This window comes from Pseudopodoces humilis, chromosome 6 (genome assembly GCF_049639895.1).
Source record: "Pseudopodoces humilis isolate 2021_Gansu_Grassland_sample_001 chromosome 6, ASM4963989v1, whole genome shotgun sequence".
NCBI lineage: Eukaryota > Metazoa > Chordata > Aves > Passeriformes > Paridae > Pseudopodoces > Pseudopodoces humilis.
This window is the reverse complement of record NC_142205.1, coordinates 2,308,194-2,328,236: the sequence shown is the minus strand read 5'-3', so window position 1 is coordinate 2,328,236 and position 20,043 is coordinate 2,308,194. Positions and strand designations below refer to the sequence as shown.

At 39.8% G+C, this 20,043-nt stretch overlaps 1 protein-coding gene across 1 annotated transcript in view; it reads right to left on the bottom strand.

Moving 5' to 3' along the window:
• The window catches only part of DNAAF9 (dynein axonemal assembly factor 9), a 65,574-nt gene that overhangs the window by 41,677 nt on the left and 3,854 nt on the right, over positions 1 to 20,043 (bottom strand). Inside the window, exons 2-8 of the mRNA XM_005517950.3 lie at positions 14,561 to 14,640; positions 9,303 to 9,422; positions 8,344 to 8,468; positions 4,963 to 5,059; positions 3,783 to 3,889; positions 1,389 to 1,466; positions 212 to 310 (exon numbers count right to left, since the gene is read on the bottom strand). Coding sequence (XP_005518007.2) covers positions 212 to 310; positions 1,389 to 1,466; positions 3,783 to 3,889; positions 4,963 to 5,059; positions 8,344 to 8,468; positions 9,303 to 9,422; positions 14,561 to 14,640 — 706 coding nt within the window. The remainder of the gene's footprint in view (positions 1 to 211; positions 311 to 1,388; positions 1,467 to 3,782; positions 3,890 to 4,962; positions 5,060 to 8,343; positions 8,469 to 9,302; positions 9,423 to 14,560; positions 14,641 to 20,043) is intronic.

The following is a 20,043-nucleotide window of genomic DNA, read 5'->3' as shown; positions in this document are numbered from 1 at the left end:
GACTGAATTACCCGAGCAATCCTAAGCCGTCATACCATGGATTTTTCAGGTGGGTGGTGACTTTAAAAAACCCAAACCATGTGGTTTTTTACTCCTCAAACATGAAAAGTGAGATGGGATAGGGGAAAAAAAGCCCAAAAGAATGCTGAATAATTATTTATTCTGCATGGATAACCAGCAGGATTCTCAAGGACTTCTGAAGCAAGCCTACCTCCCCCGCCTGAGATTCTGAGAGTTCCAGAATGAAGGGAATTTCAGTGTCAAAATTAGCAAAAAAGTTGGTCCACTGGTGCTCAAAAATCATTAAATCCTAGAAGGAAAATATTTGACATTACTTCCTTAGGCAAGAGAAATGAAGGCAAAGGTGACATTTCACTGGAATACAGCCCAATGAAACAATAAGCTTAGGAAAATGAATATATTTTAGAAGATAAGGATGTTCTGCTGGGTTTCAGGGTGTCTTTTTGTGGGTGTGTGGTTTATGTTCACTTTTTTCAGAAAATTGAAGTCAATTTAACGACAACTTTCAGGATGAAAATTTAAATTATGGTTAATAGGTCTGCTCAGAGTGCAGAACAAGTCCCAAACATTAATCTCACTTCCAAACAGAAAGGGGAAGTGAAATATCACAGAGTGATTACTTAGACTGAGAGCCTTGTAAAAACTCTATGATATTTTAATTTTCATTACAGCAGCTGATTGAACAACCAAATTGGTGTGAACTACCAATATTTTATTAATAAAGGATTATTACTGCTGAATTTCATACATATTAAATTGCTGTCAAGCTAGAAATAGATAAAAATTAATATATAGCAATAATTATAAAATATAGATACGATTAAGGTATAAATACTAATAAATTATAAATACTACTAATTCTTACAATGCTTTCTGCTCTAGCACTGAGATCAGAGCACGGCATTCATGTGAGAATCCCTTCCCGCTGTTTGTATTTCCCAAAGCATCAGGGCAGCCACTGAGTGGCACTGTTCCCCACTTAAAGGAGCTACAAAACATCTGAAAAGTGCTTTTTAGTCCTGGAAGAATGGTTGTGTGTTAAAGGGGATTTTTTTTAACCCTCCTTGCTGCAGAAGGAGGATTAACACACAAAACCACAGCAGTTTCACGTATTTTGTACATGGTTTAATGACATGAAGGAAAACTTTTAGAAGATTTTCAGACAAAGCAATAAATTCAAGGAAACCAAGACAAGTTATTTTAGTGTTTTGCACAGTTTGTGGTAGATTTAAGGAATGGAAGGAGACCCTGCAAGCAGCAGCAGGCAGAACCTGTAGATTCAGCCCATAAACTTAATGAAAACCAAACAATTTTACTCTGTGGTTACACCAAGCAGGAGCTGAGGCAAAACATTTCACCCGCATTACCTCAAAGAGTAAATCCTCCAAGGACACAGGATCCATTTTGCTATAGGTCTTCCACAAGTCAGCACTGACATCCATTAACTGAAAGAGATTTTTAAACACATTTCTGTGAAAAACACCACAAAGAAGGCCACAAATTCAGGTTTAATCTGAGACAGCACTGGGGAACACTGCCCTGTCGTAACAGTGCTCCTTAATTCTGATTTCTCAAATATTTTTACTCTGTTACAAAAGACCTGACTAGTGAGGGTCTAAACTCGGTGCAAAGCCTTCTTTGCAGCCTCCAAACAAATCATTTCACAAAATTTTTAAATTTAATAGCAGAGAACTGCATGAGTTGGTGCAGGCAAAAGGGAAAGATGAGTTTTCTGAGTTGAGACAGCCAAGAGTTGATTCCAGGGTTACTCATCCTGAGCATCAGCCAATACTTGCTCTAAACTGATGTAAATTCAGGCCAAGACAGTTTAACTTTGCAATACTTTCTTCCAAGTAGCAGGATGTTGCATATGAGAATATTATTTAAAAATATACTCTTAAGGGACACTTGTATCTGAATGATTCTGCATTTACAGGGTTGCCCGTCATCCACTTAGTTAAAAAAGCAATACTGGCTGGAATTTTCTTAACCCACTGCTTTACAGTTATTCCAGGTACTCATGTAATTAGGGATGTTAATAATGATTTCCCAGACCTGACTTCTATTCCATTCCTATAAATACAGTAAATTTTCTAAATTACAGCATCTTGAGCAACTCTTGATTTCTCCAGTATAAGAGCAACTGCCTTTAAAAGACTGGGAAAAATAATGAATTACCATCCTTTGTTCACACTCAAATCTAAGAGAACAGACAGCAGAGGGAAAATCTCAGAGGGAAAGTCTGAGCTAAAAAATGCACCAAAAACTCCCCTTTTAACAAAGGCAGAAGAATTAATTTAAAGATCATTTACAGTGATCCCAAATGCACTTTCAGCCTGGTCTCCTCCCCCATCAGTGACACAGAGCAGCTGCCTGACAGAACCAAACAAACACTTAAAAAGTTAGGAATGTCACTTCCCATTTGAAATCCCCTCATGATTTGAAGGAGGAAGCAAGCAAGAACTCCAGCTGGAGCTGGCTGGACTGCCAGAACCAATATGATTGCTCTTAAAAAAGGAGTCCAAGAATTTTCCCTGCTCCTTTTTAAGCATTCAGGAGCGCCAGGAGACAGTATCAGCTCCCTGGATTACACAGGAGAGGTTCTGTCTGTGCCACCGTGCCTGAACATTTTTTTCAGAGCCTCTACAGATTTGTGAAAAGAACTGGGGTAATTAAAGGGCAACCGAAGACCCAAACAGCTCCTGAATTGCCAGTCAAATTTTCACTGACTCATTTCAGACATCAAGAAGGGCGATTGACTCTGTGTTTAATGGTTTGGGCAGCTTCACACTACAAGGTGTTACAGTACCAGTGATGGAATGAAAAAAGCCCTGAAGAAAGGAACCAGTGGGAAAACAAGGGTGCTCAGAAAAGAATAGGAACTCACAGAGCCTATTTCTGAGCAAGCATGTACAATTCTAGATATGATGAGACTTTAACAACGGCACCATTAATTCTCTGGAGGTTTTCCAGCTATCAGGAGTCAGACAAAAGCCCATTGTGGCTGTAAAAATGGAGAAGTGATAAGAAAAATGGAACATCTGCATTGCTGTGGCAGAGGTTCAAAAAAATGAAATCAAAGAAGCTTTAAACAAGCACAGAAATGCAAAGCTGTCATCTGAAAATGTTGTTCAGAGCATTAATAAATGGGCAAATCAATGACATAAGTTGCTCAGAGTGAAACAGCAAATCATTATTAAATATAGGAGCAATTAAATCCTGACTGTTGCCCTATTCAGCATTGTATTATGACCCATGAACATACAATGTCAGTGAGAGAAGGAGATGTATCTCTTCAATCAAAAACAGTGATCCAAGAAATAATCTTTCCTTATTTTCAGAGCTCATCTCACAGTGTTTGTCACTAATCAGCTATTTCTGCTCTGCACTTGAAGATCTAAAACCCTTCTAAAAAAAATTAAGGGTAAAAGAATCCATCTAGGCGTAAAAAAATTGGTTATTGGTAGAGGTGGCTTTAGAGAGAACGGAAAGAAGTTCTAAATCACAGCAGAGACCTGGAGAGAATGTCCAAGTAATGGTTTATCCAGGAAAAAGTGCTGTGTATCCCACAACAGAATCTCAGCAACACCACAGGGTCTCTATCCTATCAGTTTTACAAGATCCCAAAAAACTTCATCCAATTTAGCAGCTCACTTGAGCAGTGAGTCAGGACTAGATCATCTCAAAAAGTGCTTTCCAAACAAAATAATTCCATGAGTAACTCCTGCTTCAGAAAGGAAATGACAAAAGGAAGCACTCACTTCATATTTCATGGTGAAGAAGCCGTCGCCCCCGATCCCCTCAAGCGCGAAGGCCTGGACGATCGGCCACTTCTCCACGATGAACATGTCAAATATCTGCAGGTGGCCTGCAAAGCAAACATAGCAACATTCCCTCAGAAATCCTGGCACTCCAGCTCTCCCTGAGTTCTTGGGATTCACAGAGGGTCTCAATTATCACATCTTTGTACAATTGAAAAGATTTAAGTGAAAAATAATTTTGTGCAGAAGCTCCTCTAAACCCTAAATTTTGTCCCTTTTTCTCTGGATATTTCACACGTCCTTGCAAACTTCATTATAAGCTGATTAGCAATTAAAATTCAAGATAATAAATAGGGAGTTTTGTTTACACCAGTTCCTCAAATACTTGGTCTGAAGTAAATACTGTCAGCATCACAGAATCCCAGAATGGTTTGGATGGGAAAAGACATTAAAGTTCATCCCACTCCAGCCCCTGTCATGGTTAGGGGACACCTTCCACAATCACAGGTTCTTCCAAGCCCTATCCAACCTGGCCTTGGACACTTCCAGGGATCCAGGGGCAGCCACAGCTTCTCTGGGCACCCTGTGCCAGGGCCTCCCCACCCTCACAGGGAGGAACTTCTTCCATCATCCCCATTTAATCAGAATTTCAAGTTGGGGGAGAAGAAAACTCTTCCTCCTGGCACTTCCACTAATGACTTTCCAGGCAGTCAGAGCATATCACCCTTCCCTAAGGGAAGCAATAAAGCATTAGGAATAAAAAAAGAATGCAAGATTACATTGCTGAGGCTCAAGGCTGGCTCCAGATCCCAACAGGAAGCCGTGCAGGGCAGGTTTTTTTAGTTCTAAAAAAGGAAACTTGCATAAAGGAATGTTTATTCCTCCCTTCCATAAAGAAGGATTTATCTGGAGCTCCCATGGGAACAGAAAACTTCTGTAGCAGCTCAAGACACTGCTCTGAATGCAAATCATTTCTCTGCCTCACGCTGGGGGCATTCACTCCCCAAATGAACTCTGACAACTTCCAGTTCTCAGAAAGAAATTCAACTCTTAAGGAAAAAGAGGCTAAAAGGAAACTAATGACTTACTAATCCTTATTTCTCTCCTAAGGCAAGGAAATCTTCATTCCCTGAAGCTGCAGGGTGCAAAACACTTCCACCCTGAGCATAACCCACCCTACCTTGGCAGCTGTAGGGGATCCCGATGCGGCTGCAATCCCGGACCATGTCCACAAAGCTGGAAATCTTGAATTCCTCTGCAGCTTCTTCATCTTCATACTAGAAGAAGGCATTTAAAATCAAACTGGATTAGGCATGCCCTAATTTGATTGGTAGGAAAGAGAAGATGCAGCATGTAAAGCACTAAAATATCACCTACAGCCTCCAGAAGCTCAAGCACCTCTTTCTGTATTTTAGAAATCCTATCATGGCAGGGATATACTCAAGCCAAGCAAAGTTTTTAATCATGACATACGAAGGCATAATTATAGACTTTATTTTCAGCTTTCAGTGAAGTCTTTCAACATCTAGATTTGAAAGATGGAAGTAATTTTGATGATACCAACTGATGTGCCACGAAAAGCGTGCCACTGAGGGAAAAAACTTTAAAATAAGATATTGTATTACCAGCTAAACAACACTGAGCAAGGAAAATCAATGTCAGAATAAGCCCCAGGTCACGGATTAGGCAATGAGAACCTGTTTTAATCTGAGGGGGAGGTGAACTGCAGGAAAAGGAGGAGGCAAGAAGAGGAAAAACCCCTCATGTGACACTGTCTGAAGACTACAGTAGAACGAAGAGCAAATATCCTTACACAGAAAATTATAAAAACCAGACTGAAGAGACAAATCACACTAAAGTCATTTTTATAACAGAACACAAACCTGAAAACACACTGACTTTGACCTGAAAAGGAGTTTAGCAGCAAGTCTGGAACCAACAGGTCTAGCCCTGCTGGCTTCTTCAAGAGCCACTTCTTTTCTGGAGCAAGATCAGAAGACAGAGGTGTTTTGCCTATTTTATTTTATTTCATTTTTATTCACAGCACTCTGAGCTTCTTATCAAGGCAAATGACATGATTATGAACTTTTTGTGAGCTTCAGGGTACACCCAATACATTTATTTTGAGAACAAGTTCTTTTAAGTCAAGCCTGAATTTGAGATGCAGCCCCAGCTCCTCCATGATGTGTTCGTTCTCCAATCCCAGGAAGCCAGATCAAAGTTGCAGCTCAAAGCCAAGCCCAAAACAACTGCCAGTTTCTCAGGACTTAAAAATGTTATTGGAATAGGAACTTGGGTTTTGGCATGGTGCTAAAGGCTTGCTCACAATCTGCTGTTGCCGGAATAAATACAGTCAATTCAACCGTGACACCCCAAAATTTACTACAGTGAATTCCACTATTTTGTCCCATTTGGCCACTTTGAACATGGGCATTATTTTTTTAGTAATACAGGATTTTTTTCCCCAATAACTAGGATATACTCTTAAATGCCTGTGGTCTACTTAAAGCAAGTAGGAAGGAAAAAAGGAAGGAGAAGTTCTATGTTTTTCCAAAGCCAGGTACAGCACTACTATATTTATTTCTAAAATTCCTGCGCTTTTTTGGTTTCGTTTTTATGAAGTTATTTCTATCACTAAAGTAAGTGCTTAAAAGCCACTGCAGGCAATTCTCCTGTAAACAGGATGCACTTAAAGCCTGACACAGCAAGCTTTTGTTTGTCTTTCAGCAGTAATATAGGAAACTGGCAATTCTTATACATTGGGAACCTGACCGGAAGTGCTCAGTTCACTCATACCAAACAGCAATGAAGGAGAACAGTATTTTCAGCTTCCAAAATCAAACCTTTCCCCTCATTTCCACAAAGAACAAGGTTTACCATGCCAATTACATCATTATTTCAAGCCAACGCTGTACGATTAAGTTTCCTGCTTACCACGATAAATCATATCAAAGCCCATAAGCAGATGAAGCTTAAAATTCAATAGCTGAGATTGCACTTCCACTGGCAAAAGTGTGGTAAGAACTTCTCTCTTCCTGATTCCAAAGTGCACGTGTTCTCCCAGCATCAGATTTGCCCTTTCAGCAGGGATTTTGGCAACAGAAAAGCCTTGTGAAGCCAGGCTTCAGGTTTAGCTGTGGCATGTTTTAACCTGGAGCTCAGCTGTTCTATCCTAACAAGAATTATCCCTCTCTGTTGCACTCCTGGAACTGTATCCACAACAAGTTTTGGGATCCAGGGACAAAGTATTTATAAACTGGAGCAAGATCAGTGGAGGGCCACCACAATCAGTGGGATGCAGCATTTGTCCCAGAAAGGGAGATCCAGGCTTGCTCAGTATCTGCACCTTAAACCCACCAAAATGTTACTGAGATGGTGAAGTCAGGCTCTCCACAGTGGCAAAAACAAAAGTCATGATTTAAAATGAGACAAGTTTGGGTTTGTCAAAAGGAAACACTTTTTCACTAGGAGAACAGTGGGAAAATGGAGCAGACAGCCAGCAGAGGTTCTGCAGTCATCATCCTTGGATGCTTTCAACACCCAGCTGCAAAAAGACCTTGAGTAACCTGATCTGATCTCACCACTGAAGCAGGAGGTTGGACAAGATGATCTCCAGAGGTCCCTTGTAATCTGAATTATTTCCTAATTCTGTGATCTAAGATATCAACCAGACATATAAAAACACAATCAGTCTATTATAAGCCCCATCACTTCCAAGCTGGAAACTCAAGGGACCAAAAAAGGTTTCTCTCCCTGACTCTCCCATTAAGTTTTCCACTGGCTTCACTCACCATCACAGGCTCCAAACCCACTCCCTGCAGAATTCAGTATAATTCTAACTTAGAAAAGGAACTACACAGAACTCAGTGTAGGAAGAAGCATTTCCAGTCTCCACTGGAATGAAAAGGTCCTTATTCTACACCCAGATAAAGAGTATTTTCATTTTTTACTCCTCTAAAAATACTTCACAGGAATAAATGGACTTTTTTCTAGAATACTTTGACTTTTAAGTTCAAGATGAAACTCACATCAGTCATGGGATGTAGTGGAAGTGAGGTTAACAGTTCTCGACAGAAGGAACATTTTAACAGTTAAAATGAAAATACATAATGAAGCTTCTTCATTTTAAAGGACTTACTAAGCCCATCTTTTCTAACATTCAAAAACTACTGGCAATCAGTGCAGACATTGCTTTGGCAGCAAACAAGGCTGATGTGGGAAATCTCAGCGCTGACTGTGATACTCGATTCACATTTTGCATTTTTCACAACCCACATTTTTCCTCATTAAAAGATCACTGACTCAGGTCAAAAAAACAGCAATTAGTGGGAGAGAGGAGCAATTTGTCTTCACGCTCCAACAAATAAAAGTATTGACAACATATTCTTCTTGCACACTTTAGTAAATGATTAATACCCAGATATACACACATATCACTCCCCTGCTGAGGGGGAAAGAGAAAAAAGGCTTCTGGAAAGAATGTTTTTAAAAGTTTCACTTTAAGGATCAGTTCATTAACAAGTTCATTAGCAAATCTTGTCTGCATTCATTTTTCACTTACCTCATTTTCAGTCAGACAGTGGAAATGCAAGTTCCTCCAGTGTGCCACATAGGGCAAAAGATGACTGTAATTCACAGGGTTGCAGTACAGATGAACACTGTCAGGTTTTATTAATATGATTATATCTGCAAGAAGCAGAACAAATATTCCAGCATCAGGACTCCACACACAAGAGAAACTGAACAGAAAACATTTTTTCTATCATGCACCTCATTAAAAAAGAAAATCACTCAGCAATTCCTGATTTCTTTTAAACAAGCAGAAGAAACAGTTGGCAGCCACAGACAGTTCCAAGTACAAGAGGACTTGTTCCAGACAACTGGGGGGGTTATTCCCAAGTCTTGCACAGAACTTGCATCAGCCTGTCCTTTGTGCAGCCAAGAGGGTCAGGGTGAGTCTTCCCAGAGCACTTTCAGACCTCTAAACTCCAGCTGCTCTTGCCTGACATTACATCAGAGTAGCTTCAACTAAAAACTATCAGCACCACAGCCCAAGGGGGAGATATCCAAAAGTTTCATGCAAATAAGGGAATAATAAGGTGTGATCACAGGGATTGGCCATATTCCAAGTATGACAAAGGTGAGTTAATGTGGTGAAGTAAAAAAAGAGCTCAAGTACTTTACAAGTGCAGAGGTGTGATCACACAATGATTAATAACATGTACATACATTGACTGAACTAATGGGCTATAATTGTGTAAGTTTACAACATTTGAGATAAACTGTGGAGCACAAAACACATGAAATATCTATTTTTGTATTAAAAAATACAAATTTTTTAATATTTTTATTAATATTTATTTTATTTAAGAATTAGTCCTTCAGCGGTGTTTCTAAGAAGGTATTTTCAGGCATATACAGACAACTTGAGACTTAAAGACCTTTATTTTCTTTTTTTAAGTCCCTTTTTCTGCTCATCTTCTGTCCAGAACAAGTAAAAATGTTGAGAACATTACTCACCATCCAGAACTTCCTCAGGAAAGCCTGTCCTTTCAAAGTCGTTGTTGTTCTGGTTGTACAAACCAAAGAGCAGATAATTTGCCAGTTCCCTGCACCCTTCATTGTATCGACTGTCTATCCCTGCAAAAGCAAAACCACAGGAGAATTACTGTGTGTCCTACCACTGCACACCTGAAAAGTTTATTTTCTTCCCCAATTTATTAAACTTTAATTTAATTTATTAAACTTTTAATTTATTAAACTTTAAAGCAGGAGTATGAACTCAGCTCCTCAACTGAACACACTGAAAGAACAGGGTAGGGAAAAAGGAGTTTTTTCAGTATCACTGCCACATGCTGACATCTCCCTTTCAACCTAAATCCATGAGTATTCCTTAAAATATTTAAATGTCTTGTTTTCTGCAGTGGTCTGCATCCAAAATTCACTTTTTTCTAGTAATTCAAACATCTGTCTGGATGCAGGATGCATTCTAATTAATATGTTCTTGATTGAAGCTTCATAACAAACTAATCCCGTGACCCAAATCTCCTGCTTTAGAATACATGATTAAACATTATCTTATCAGTGTTATAGAGCAATCCCTGAGTCACCAGAGAGCCACTGCAGACTTCTGACAAATTGTGAAAAGAAGTTCTGACAAAACACACAGGGCACAAAGAGCTTCCAAGGAAACCTTTCCTGGTCCTTGGGAAAATTCAATGAAAACAACTGAAGATCTGGAGCATGGAGAGACAGAAGATAAATACAAGAAAGGAATGAGGTCACAGATTTAGAAACTATTTTCATCAATCTTCATCTCTCTGGATGACAGTCACGGTCATAATTCTAATATAATAAATCCAGTTTTCTCAAACAAGTACAGCTGCACATAAATAAGCATCCTTGCCAGCCACATTTCACAGAAGTCACCAGTTTTTACTGCCAAGAAATTTCTCTAATGGCAAGTTTTCCTACTAAGTCATATTAGGATTCAGTGGAACAGCTACCAACAAATTAGGATTTGTTACCACTGCTAAAGGAGAGATCAGAACGTTGATAATGTAATAACAGGGCCTGAACATCTGAGTTTCGGGACTTGAATTGGAAACCACACCAGTCAAGAGTCACCTGAAATTGGCAAAAATCAGAACAAACCTCAGGTTCTCCTATTTATGCTCCTTTTTCATGTGATGCTTCAGCTTTAAAGTGCAAACCAGATGATGTGTCTGCATCCAGCTACTGAATCCAGTATCTTAATAAACTCTTTGTTTGCTCAGTAACTTTGGGAAGCTCACATGTATTCCAAGGTATCTGATATTTGGTGGAAAACTGTTTCACATCTGTCACAGCTTTCTCAGCCCTCAAAAAATTTTTCCTGCCATCATCTTTGAATCCCTATTCTCCAGCTGCTTCTGAACTCCCATTCATATCCACCCCTCTATTCTATTTACATTTTCAGCCCCATGAAAGCCGGCACACCAATGTAATCCAGAATTCAATGGGACTCAACATACAAATATTGCTGCCAAAGCCCTCCTGTCTAGGTGGGATTTTAGTTACAAACAAGTGGAGACTCCCTTCTTTCAGGAAGAAACTGTCCCATTGTTTTAGGGAACTCCATTTAAATGTAATCAGTCTCCTTGGAATCAGCTGCAGCCTTGGGAAGTGAGCACACACAATATCCTGAAGATAATCTGTTTCATGATTACCTGCGTAACTGAAGCATCTTCTGAAGCCTCAGAGGAACAATAATCTGGCACAGACAGGGTGAGAGAGATGGAGGCGTTCAGCCTGGGCAAGAGAAGGCTCCAGAAAGATCTCAGAGCCCCTTCCAGGGCCTAAAGGGGCTCCAAGAGAGCTGGAGAGGGACTTGGGAGAAGGGCATGGAGTGACAGCACAAGGGGGAATGGCTTTGAACTGCCATAGGGCAGGAATAGATGGGATATTGGGAAGGAGTTGTTCCCTGTGGGTGGGGAAGGGCTGGCACAGGGTATTCCCAGAGAAGCTGTGGCTGCCCCTGGAAGTGTCCAAAGCCAGGCTGGACGGGGTTTGGAGCAATCTGGGATACTGGGAGACGTCCCTGCTCATGGCACAGATTTGGAACCATATGATCTTTAAGGTCCCTTCCAATCTAAACCATTCTATGATCCTGTGACTCTGATTTCTGGAAGAACAGAAGAAAAATGAGAAATCGCCCTCATTTAAAAAAAAAAAAAAAAACAGCTATGATATCACCATCAATTGAAGAGTTTGAGTTTTTATCTGGGTACAGCAGCTTCAAGCAGGGAAGATCTTCCAAGCCAAAACCTCTGCTTTTTCAGTTAATGACAGAAGGAGGGGAACAGAAAACAAAAAGATGTTAAAGGGGGACAGCTGACAGATTTAACTCTTAGAGTACACAGATGAATTTATTGCTTGCAAAGCACTGACAAACACGCAGGAAAGGCATTTGTTTAACACAAAACCATGAATTCTGCAGCATATTTGGGATTAGTGATTTACTTGAATCTTTCAAGTATCCTATCCAGACAGGAGCTTTCACACAGAGGCTCTACTGTTATTCTACAGAAACATATGGAGTTAAAGGAACAGATATAGCTAGCAGAAAACAAACAGGAAATGAAACAATGACCAAGATAAGATACCCCCGAGAGCGTATCAGGAGTCCTCCCCAGAACAATGGGCAAGGCCATTAATTAGGAAACCCCGACGCCTGTCTCCAGCTGAGCTGGGAGTTTGGAAACTCCCCCGCCTGTTCCCAGCTCCTCGCCGGGGTGCGGGCACACAATGAGTCAGTCCGAGCCCCGAGGAGCCGCTCCTGCTCCCCATTCAGTTTGCTAAATTGGCAGAAAACATTCTGGCCAAATCCGGGGGGAAAATCTGTCTGCTGGCTAAGATAAAGTGGGTGCAAGATACCAAACGGCACCAGCAGTGATGTAAAACACACGTGGGGACAGCAGGCAGGGAGCACCAGGGTGAGGCTGGAGGGAATGGACACATCACCTTTAGATATTGGCCCAAAACCAACACACAGTTCTAGAACTGCTGGCAAAATAATCCTTAAAATGGGCTCTGTTTGGAAAGGGAATGGGATGAACAATCAGTGCAATGTACTAAATGTTCTTAGGATGTGGGAAAAAACCCAGTAGGGAGAGCTCTGTGTAGGATGGATAGAATGGAGAAAAAATAATCTAAAGAATTAGATGAGAACAGAATTAAGATAAAATAAAGATTTACTGGAACAGCCTTGAAAGTATCCCCACACTCTTCGAAGAGAATAAAAAATAAATATCAATATCTGCAAAAATTCAGCTGTACTGAATGGTCAGTTTGATCCACAATCAGAGCAGCTACAACTCCAGTTACAGACACACCTTACTCACACTGAATGCACATCCTCAGAAATCAGAGCAACTGAACCATGAGCTGAAAATCTCTGGTGAAAGGCAAGGTGCCAAGAAACTATCACTATAACTATCATAAAAAATAGTTTACAGTATAATTTAAGTAGACCAGTTTGAACAGCAACACACTCAGCTGAGACATCACTCACAGCTTTTTAAAGATATTTGACATACCAACCTCCAAATTCCTTTTTCCTGTCAGTTGTGAGGCCTTTTTTCCCCAGTAAAGAATGCAGGAATGTTACCATGCAACCCCTTTAAAATCAGATTACAGGATTCTTCAAAAAAAATCAGCTGTAACTACATTTAAATACTTGTATCAACAGCGGGTCAGATCTCATCTCTCTCTGGGATCTCACAAAGCTGGGTTTAATTTCAGTACAAATATTAATGAACTTGAAGCAAAGCTGTGGAAGTTTATACTGGTTTTATCTCACAGCCCAGTATGAAACTCAAGTTGAGGTGAGGGAACTGCATTAACTCCAGACCATTAAAAGCAGCCAAGTGAAACAGAACATGCCCTGACTGTAAAAAAAACATAGTTGTGAGTATCCACTTTCCACACAAGTCAAGAGGACTCAGGACATAAAACTACATGGGTTTTTGTCATCTGAAGCTTGTATTTGATGACAGATTTAATGCATTTATAACAGTGACATGCCTGTTTAATGGAAGTTATGCCAGAAATTCTGCAGGCTACAGGAGCCAGGACAGAGCAGACAAGAGCCCCATTGTGGGTGCTGAGAGATCAGGGCAAAGCACAAATCTCCCAACAAAACACACCACCTATATTTCCATACCACAAGTGCTTATTTATTAGGAGGTATGTTCTTATGACTAGAATTAAATCCTCCACGCGACACTGAGGATTACACAAAGCAATTCCTTTGCTTTCCTTAAAGCTGGGCCATGTTTTCAGTGACTGTTCTTTACCTGGGACTTTCTACAGTCTCAGAGTTAAGAGTAATTAAGAAATACTGCAGTGTCATCAGTCAACATGTTTTATGAAATTAAATTAGCAGCAAAGGCAAAACCCAAGGAGTTTATCCTATATGATTAAGTTTCACTGGAAGGCTGACACAGTGACCTCACAGAGCTTCTGGCTGTACAGTTACTACTTAGCCAGAGACTTAACCTCTTACCCCAGAGAATGTAGGGTAGGAAGGGTCATGCTGTACAGTTAGCACTGACTAAAAGAGAATGAGGTTATATATATTTATAAATTTTACTTTGTGGTCCAGTAAATGAGCTTTAAGTTCTCTTGCTGCATCATTAAAAAAATAGAATAAAACTAAAACTGTTTCCTGAAAAAACAGACTATGGTACCACTTCTTACACAGAGCTTCTTTAGGGCTACATCAGACTTCTTCTCTTTAACTGAAATCTTTTATTTAAACAATCAGTCCTCAGTCCTTTTCTCTAAAGACTAAAGTTTTCAATCATAAGTTCTGCATTTTTCCTTTAAAATCTTGACACTTATTATATAATGTGAAACAGGAGTCAATGAAATGGTATTCAAGCAGTACAAAACCCGTTATTTTCCTCCAGCACACTTGCACACACATCCACCTTTATTTCCTGCTGCCCTATTCTCCCAATCCCAGAAGAAATAAAGCACTGAAACCACATGCTGTTTATGTGCCAACATTTAACTACTAACTGCTTCCTGGGTTTCTCAGGCCACTCTTTAAAATTCTTTGCCCAAAATTAGTAAATAGGTTGAAGAACTGTTTAGGGAGAAGAGAGTGTAACAATCAGCTGTTCATTCCTTGAGAAACCAGGCTGGGGCCTGGAGCAGGAAGGAGATGATTTTCTTCTTTCTAAAACTCGTGGTATCTTTATCAGTATAATGAGAACAAAAAATGTAACACTAACCTAAAATGCAGAGGATTCCATCAGGCTGAGATTTGCTGCTCTGTGTCAAGATGGTCTGAATGTTTCGGAGGCGGCTGCAGCTGCAAAAGAAAGAGAATTTGTCCTCAAGATCAGTGTTGTGAAATGTCAAACTGGGAGGCTGAAGAGCTGACCCAGCTTTGCTTTCTTCCTTACAGAAAATAAATGGACACACTTCAATTTGGAGATTTCTTCTTGAGACTTGGACCTTAAATCAAACCATTCCTGATTATTTTTGCCCACTAAAAGATGAAGACCACAGCACTGAGAGAAGACAGGAACTTTTAACTATTTTTTAGACCCACAAGCTCTGTTAATCTCCAACCTGCCAAAAATTGCTGATCAGGTTTGCTCCCACCAGGCCAGCAGAAATTCCCTCTTCTACCAGAGAAGCAAAAACCAAAGTAACATCAGAAGGGACCACAGGAGCACCTACATCCCAACAGGAATCTGGGAAAGAGTTTTGGTACCTCCAGTACCATCAGGAGAATCATTAAGGTTGGAAAAGACCTCCAAGATCATCAAAATTCAAACATCAAAGAGAAATGAAACAATGCCAAGTCTTGCTGAGATTTTTTTACCATAAAAATGAATAGTTTATTATATAAATTTAATTCAGCTGTCCAATATTTATCTTTAAACCAGGCAAAAATTCCATCTGCAACAGCCAGATTTTTTTATAATCAAAGTGAATAGTTTATTACATAAATTTTAATTCAGTTGCCCAATATGCATCTTTTAGCTACAACAGAGAGCAACACAATTTGTGCTTCCAGGCAACATTCTGTGAGTTTGTTTAAATACAGATAAAAGACAAGAAATTTCACTGTTGATATTACTGAATGGGATTTCTTGTTTATACACTTGTTTATAGAACTGTGAGCTGTTCAGCTCCAGGAAACAAATGTCTCTCACAGAAACACTCAAACAGAATTAAATGTATGAGCAGTTCAAACAAACAATAAAGTAAGGTCAAATATTTCTATTTTCAGCATTACTTTAGCCAAGTAAAAAAGCAAATAGGTCTTTTCAGCAGTACTACAATTATTGTGCTCTACTTTCTCTGAAAGAATGAACATGAAAGGTTTCCATTATGGTGAATCTAAGTGAAATTCAAAGATCAGTGATAAAGGACAGACAACATTTCATTTGGAAACACTTTCATGGGAAGCTCAAAGTCACTGCAGTCTCCAGCATTTATTTTTCCACTTTTTAGGTCACATGTTTCAGTTGTGAATCCCTCAATTATTTTTCTTACCTGAAACATTTCAATTTATATTATATTATATTGGATGGATGGATGGATGGATGGATGGATGGATGGATGGATGGATGGATGGATGGATGGATGGATGGATGGATGGATGGAAATTTTGATCCAGTCTTAGATATGGAAACAGAAATTAAAGCCACTGATGACAGCAAAGACACTTCATCAGGTACTATCAGATGTTTGTCCACGTGGGTGATGCCAGAAAATCCATGAAAACCACACTGAACTTTATCCTGCACATTTAAGCAACTACTAATTATTCATTCTTTCAAACCTCACCTAAACCTGAATCTCACAGCTACACAAATTGAAGGTTTTGAATCTTATTCTGGAAAATTTTCATCCCATCATTAAACAGGAGCCCAGACCAGCTGGGTGACAGATGATTCACTACAAGCTATTCAGAGCTCATATTTTTATACTTCCCATATCACGAGATAGAGAGCAGAAAAATATCCCCAGACTCTTCACTGTGGGCACAAAGTGAACTTATTTCATTTGTTGGTATGGAAACAGCAACACAAGTTGCACAAGCCCACAGTTATTGAGGAGCAGCTGCAGTATTGCTGGAACCTCAACATGGACACAACTTTTTGTACAAAGCTATCCTTAATGAAATCATTCTCAAAATGCTTCTTGACCTGCCTGCAAAGGAATTGTTTCCATGATTCCTGAGAGGATCTGAAGGACAAATTGGAAGGACTGGGAGAAAAAGCATGTCCAAGGACTTCTGCACTGACACGGCAAGCAGCTCCCAGAGTGACTTTTAATAAAACATTTTCCATATTAGAGGATACATGTTCCTGTTCCTGCTGAAAGTGAGGAAAGAAACAGTCAACACAAAAAATGCTGAGGACACACAGAGATTTCCTTCAGCTCCTCAGAAACAAGATGCAATAATCCCTCTGCTACTACTCATGGTCAATTCTGAAGGCAAATTTAATTCTCCAGCCAAAACCAGAGTTTTAAGGGCTGTGTAACATTTTATAAACCTCTCCTGCATTATAAACTCAGCAGGAATACACACCTTGATTTTGCTACCTTCCTTGTACTGATCACTTATAGAAGAATGGTTAGAACTCAATTTGACAAAGAACAAGTGTGGGTACTCAGGAAGAAAGATTTTTCCATTTATTAAAAAATATTACCATATCAAACAAGGTAAGCTACTCCTAAGATCTTTAAATTTTCATTTCAAAGGCTTCCACAAAAGAGCGACCCAATAAAACACATTTATCATTTAAAAGAAGTAGTGGTATGAGACTGTGCAAGAACACCAGAGCAGAGAAAAGCAAAATAAATGGGGTTTTTGTCTTCTTGAGTTTTGGGAAAGCATTTTCTGATCAGTTCAAGTGCTGGGTAGAAAAAGGGAAGAAGAACTGGGGGAAGAGAGTCCTCACAGGTTGGGTATTCCTTTCCTTCTTTAAATTTTCAGGTTAGGAATTTTACTCTCCTAGAATTACTTTTATTATTTCTCAAATAAATTATAACTTTGGTGCAGCCCTTAAAAATATCGACAGATCTCAGATTAAGCCGCTGAAACATTTCTGCCAGGTAAATCTGGATGTCAGTGCTGTGTGTCCTGACATAAAACACAAAAGAATAGAATAAATTTACGTTCATTATTTCACAATGTTATGTCCAATGAAGATATTTATTTCATTCTTAATATTAAACAGACCTTAAGCAGAATATTTTTCCTTGCTTTATTTAAGAAGTGGTTTCTATGAGAAAATTCTTTGAAAAAGCGCCTTTACAAAAAAATTTTCAACGTCATTTCAAGTGTGGATAAATCATTACATTCAAAGGCTGACACTAAACACAGAAGACTTGTGTGCCTGAAGAAAGATGCCATTCAGAAATAGGGAAGAGAATAATTAGAATTCTTACAACATGCTTTTAAACAATACAGGCTAAAACTGTGGATAAAGTCAGAGGGGGGAAAATAAAGGCATTTTCTTGGATTTCACATTAAACAGTCATCTGACAAAAACAAAAGAGACTGTCCTGGGAACAAAAATCCATGACTTTTCCCATCTCCAAAACAAGCACTGACTTTTTTTACGCCTTTTCATTTTACCCCAGCAGCACAAATTCAAACGGAAACAACAACCTCCATATAAACCTGTGGGCCTTGGGATGCTTCCCTGGAAATTGTGGCTCTGGATCCACCGTCTCCATAACCACAGCTAAAACTGCAGTGACCTACTGCTGGAAAAAAAAATAAATTAGGTGTATTTGGAAACATGATTCTAAGGAAGCTCCAGAATTATTTCAACGAGATTTGGGCAAGACAAGAGCTGGAAGTTACTTATCCACCCATGAGACAATTTCTGAAGGGGGTAAGAAGTTGATATAGGTAAAAATGGGAATTTTTGCACCACTTTTGAGCAGAAGCTGGGATTTCCCTGTGCGTTTAAGGCAGGATAAAACCTCCCGGTGCTGCAAGGGCCAGTCTCACCCTTCTCATTGCCTTTCTGTCTGCACTAACGATCTTGAAGCCATGTGTCAGGTCAGATCAGCTTATGGATCCAAACAACCTCCAGCCCAGGAATTAAAAAGAAAACAACGCTTTCAAACAGCGGCAAGCTGACGTGACTGCTGATGAAGGCAGGTCAAAAGGCAAAGCCACGTTTTGGGGTGACATCTGGCAATAAAGTGTGCTTGGGCCAATTAAGGAACTATACCTTGAGGTACTTGATATTCCGCTAATCTTGGACTAGATCCAGGCAAAAAAAAAAAGGGGGGGGGGGATAATTGACAATCATTAACTTCTAAGAATTAGTGCTCATCTGTTCACGTCTTCACACTAATTATGCAAAGTACCTCGCTTTACAACAGCCAGCCTGTCACAGCTTGGTAACAGACACGGCGCTGCAAGGCACGTCTGTTGGCAAATAAAGAGAATATTAACAACTGTGCCTTTCTCAATCACAAAGAACAAATCCATTTCCTCAAGAAAGCCACGCGGTGCTTGAATTTCCATTCGATCTCGTTTCTTTTCCCACAATGCGGTGTTTTTTCCCCGCATCCCTGGTTGCTGGCTGGATTTAACCTGCGTGCAAGCTTGCCTTCTCTTGACGTGGTAATCCAGAATTGAGGCAGCGCCGATATCAGCATTGATTCCTGCTGGATTCCCAATTCCCGGCGGATTCCCACAGCCTGGCAGGGCTGTGTTTAACACCCAATTCAGCTGACAAAGGCTGGGATTTCGCTGTTCCATGTGTTTCGCCTCATCTTGGCAGATGTTTCGCTCCTCCCCCACAAAGGCTTGGCAGCCCTAAAAACCCGCACGTGGCCGAGGTTTGGGGATGGATGGCAGGGAACGAGAGGGGAAATCGGGAATATCCCTGGCAAACCAGGGAGAATCTCACATTGACAGGGAATAGATTAACAGATTCGTGCTGCCTACCGAAGTCAATGGTTTTACCTTTAAGTGCCCGATTTACCTTAAATAAATAAATAAAATAGAATGAGAAATCATTTTTTTTTTTTTCCCAAGTCTCTCTTCTTGTTAACTCGCTGTTGTGAACATCTGTTTCCACTTTAGTCCCCGAAAAGTCAAGTTTATATTTCTTGGGTCTTTTGTTGACCTCATGATTTCTATCAGAAATGTTGTCTGCTTGTATTAAGAGCCCAGTGTTTTTCTGGATTTCCCACAGACTGACATTATCCCCACCTTACTGTAGCTGTGAAAACAGACACCAGAAGTCAGACTGAGCTAAACACTCGGAATTTCATTGATTTCAAAATAACTTTCAATGCTTGGCACTCATAAAAGGTAATATTCGCCCACCTTAAAATAGATGTCAACTTTCCAGCTATTTTGCAGATTTCTCTACAGTGAGCATAGGGATCTTGACTATAAATACGAGATAAAGTGATTTGTTTAGGGTCAGTGAGAAGAAACTGGAGACAGATAAATAAATTTTAACTATGTGTGCATTTTCAGGACCAAATCTTGACTTTAAGTGGACAGGAATATTCAATTCTGTAATCCAGAGAGCTCAAAGCACATAGGAAAAATCCTGAATCGCTCCTTACTAAACATCTGGAACTGCCTGGTGTTGTTCTGCACAACCACAAACTTCTTGAGAAAATTTATCAAATGATGGGTTGCCCATCACTTACACACCAGTCAGACCCTCAGCCTTGACATTCTCTCTCCTTAACAGGTTCATTTACAAAAGTC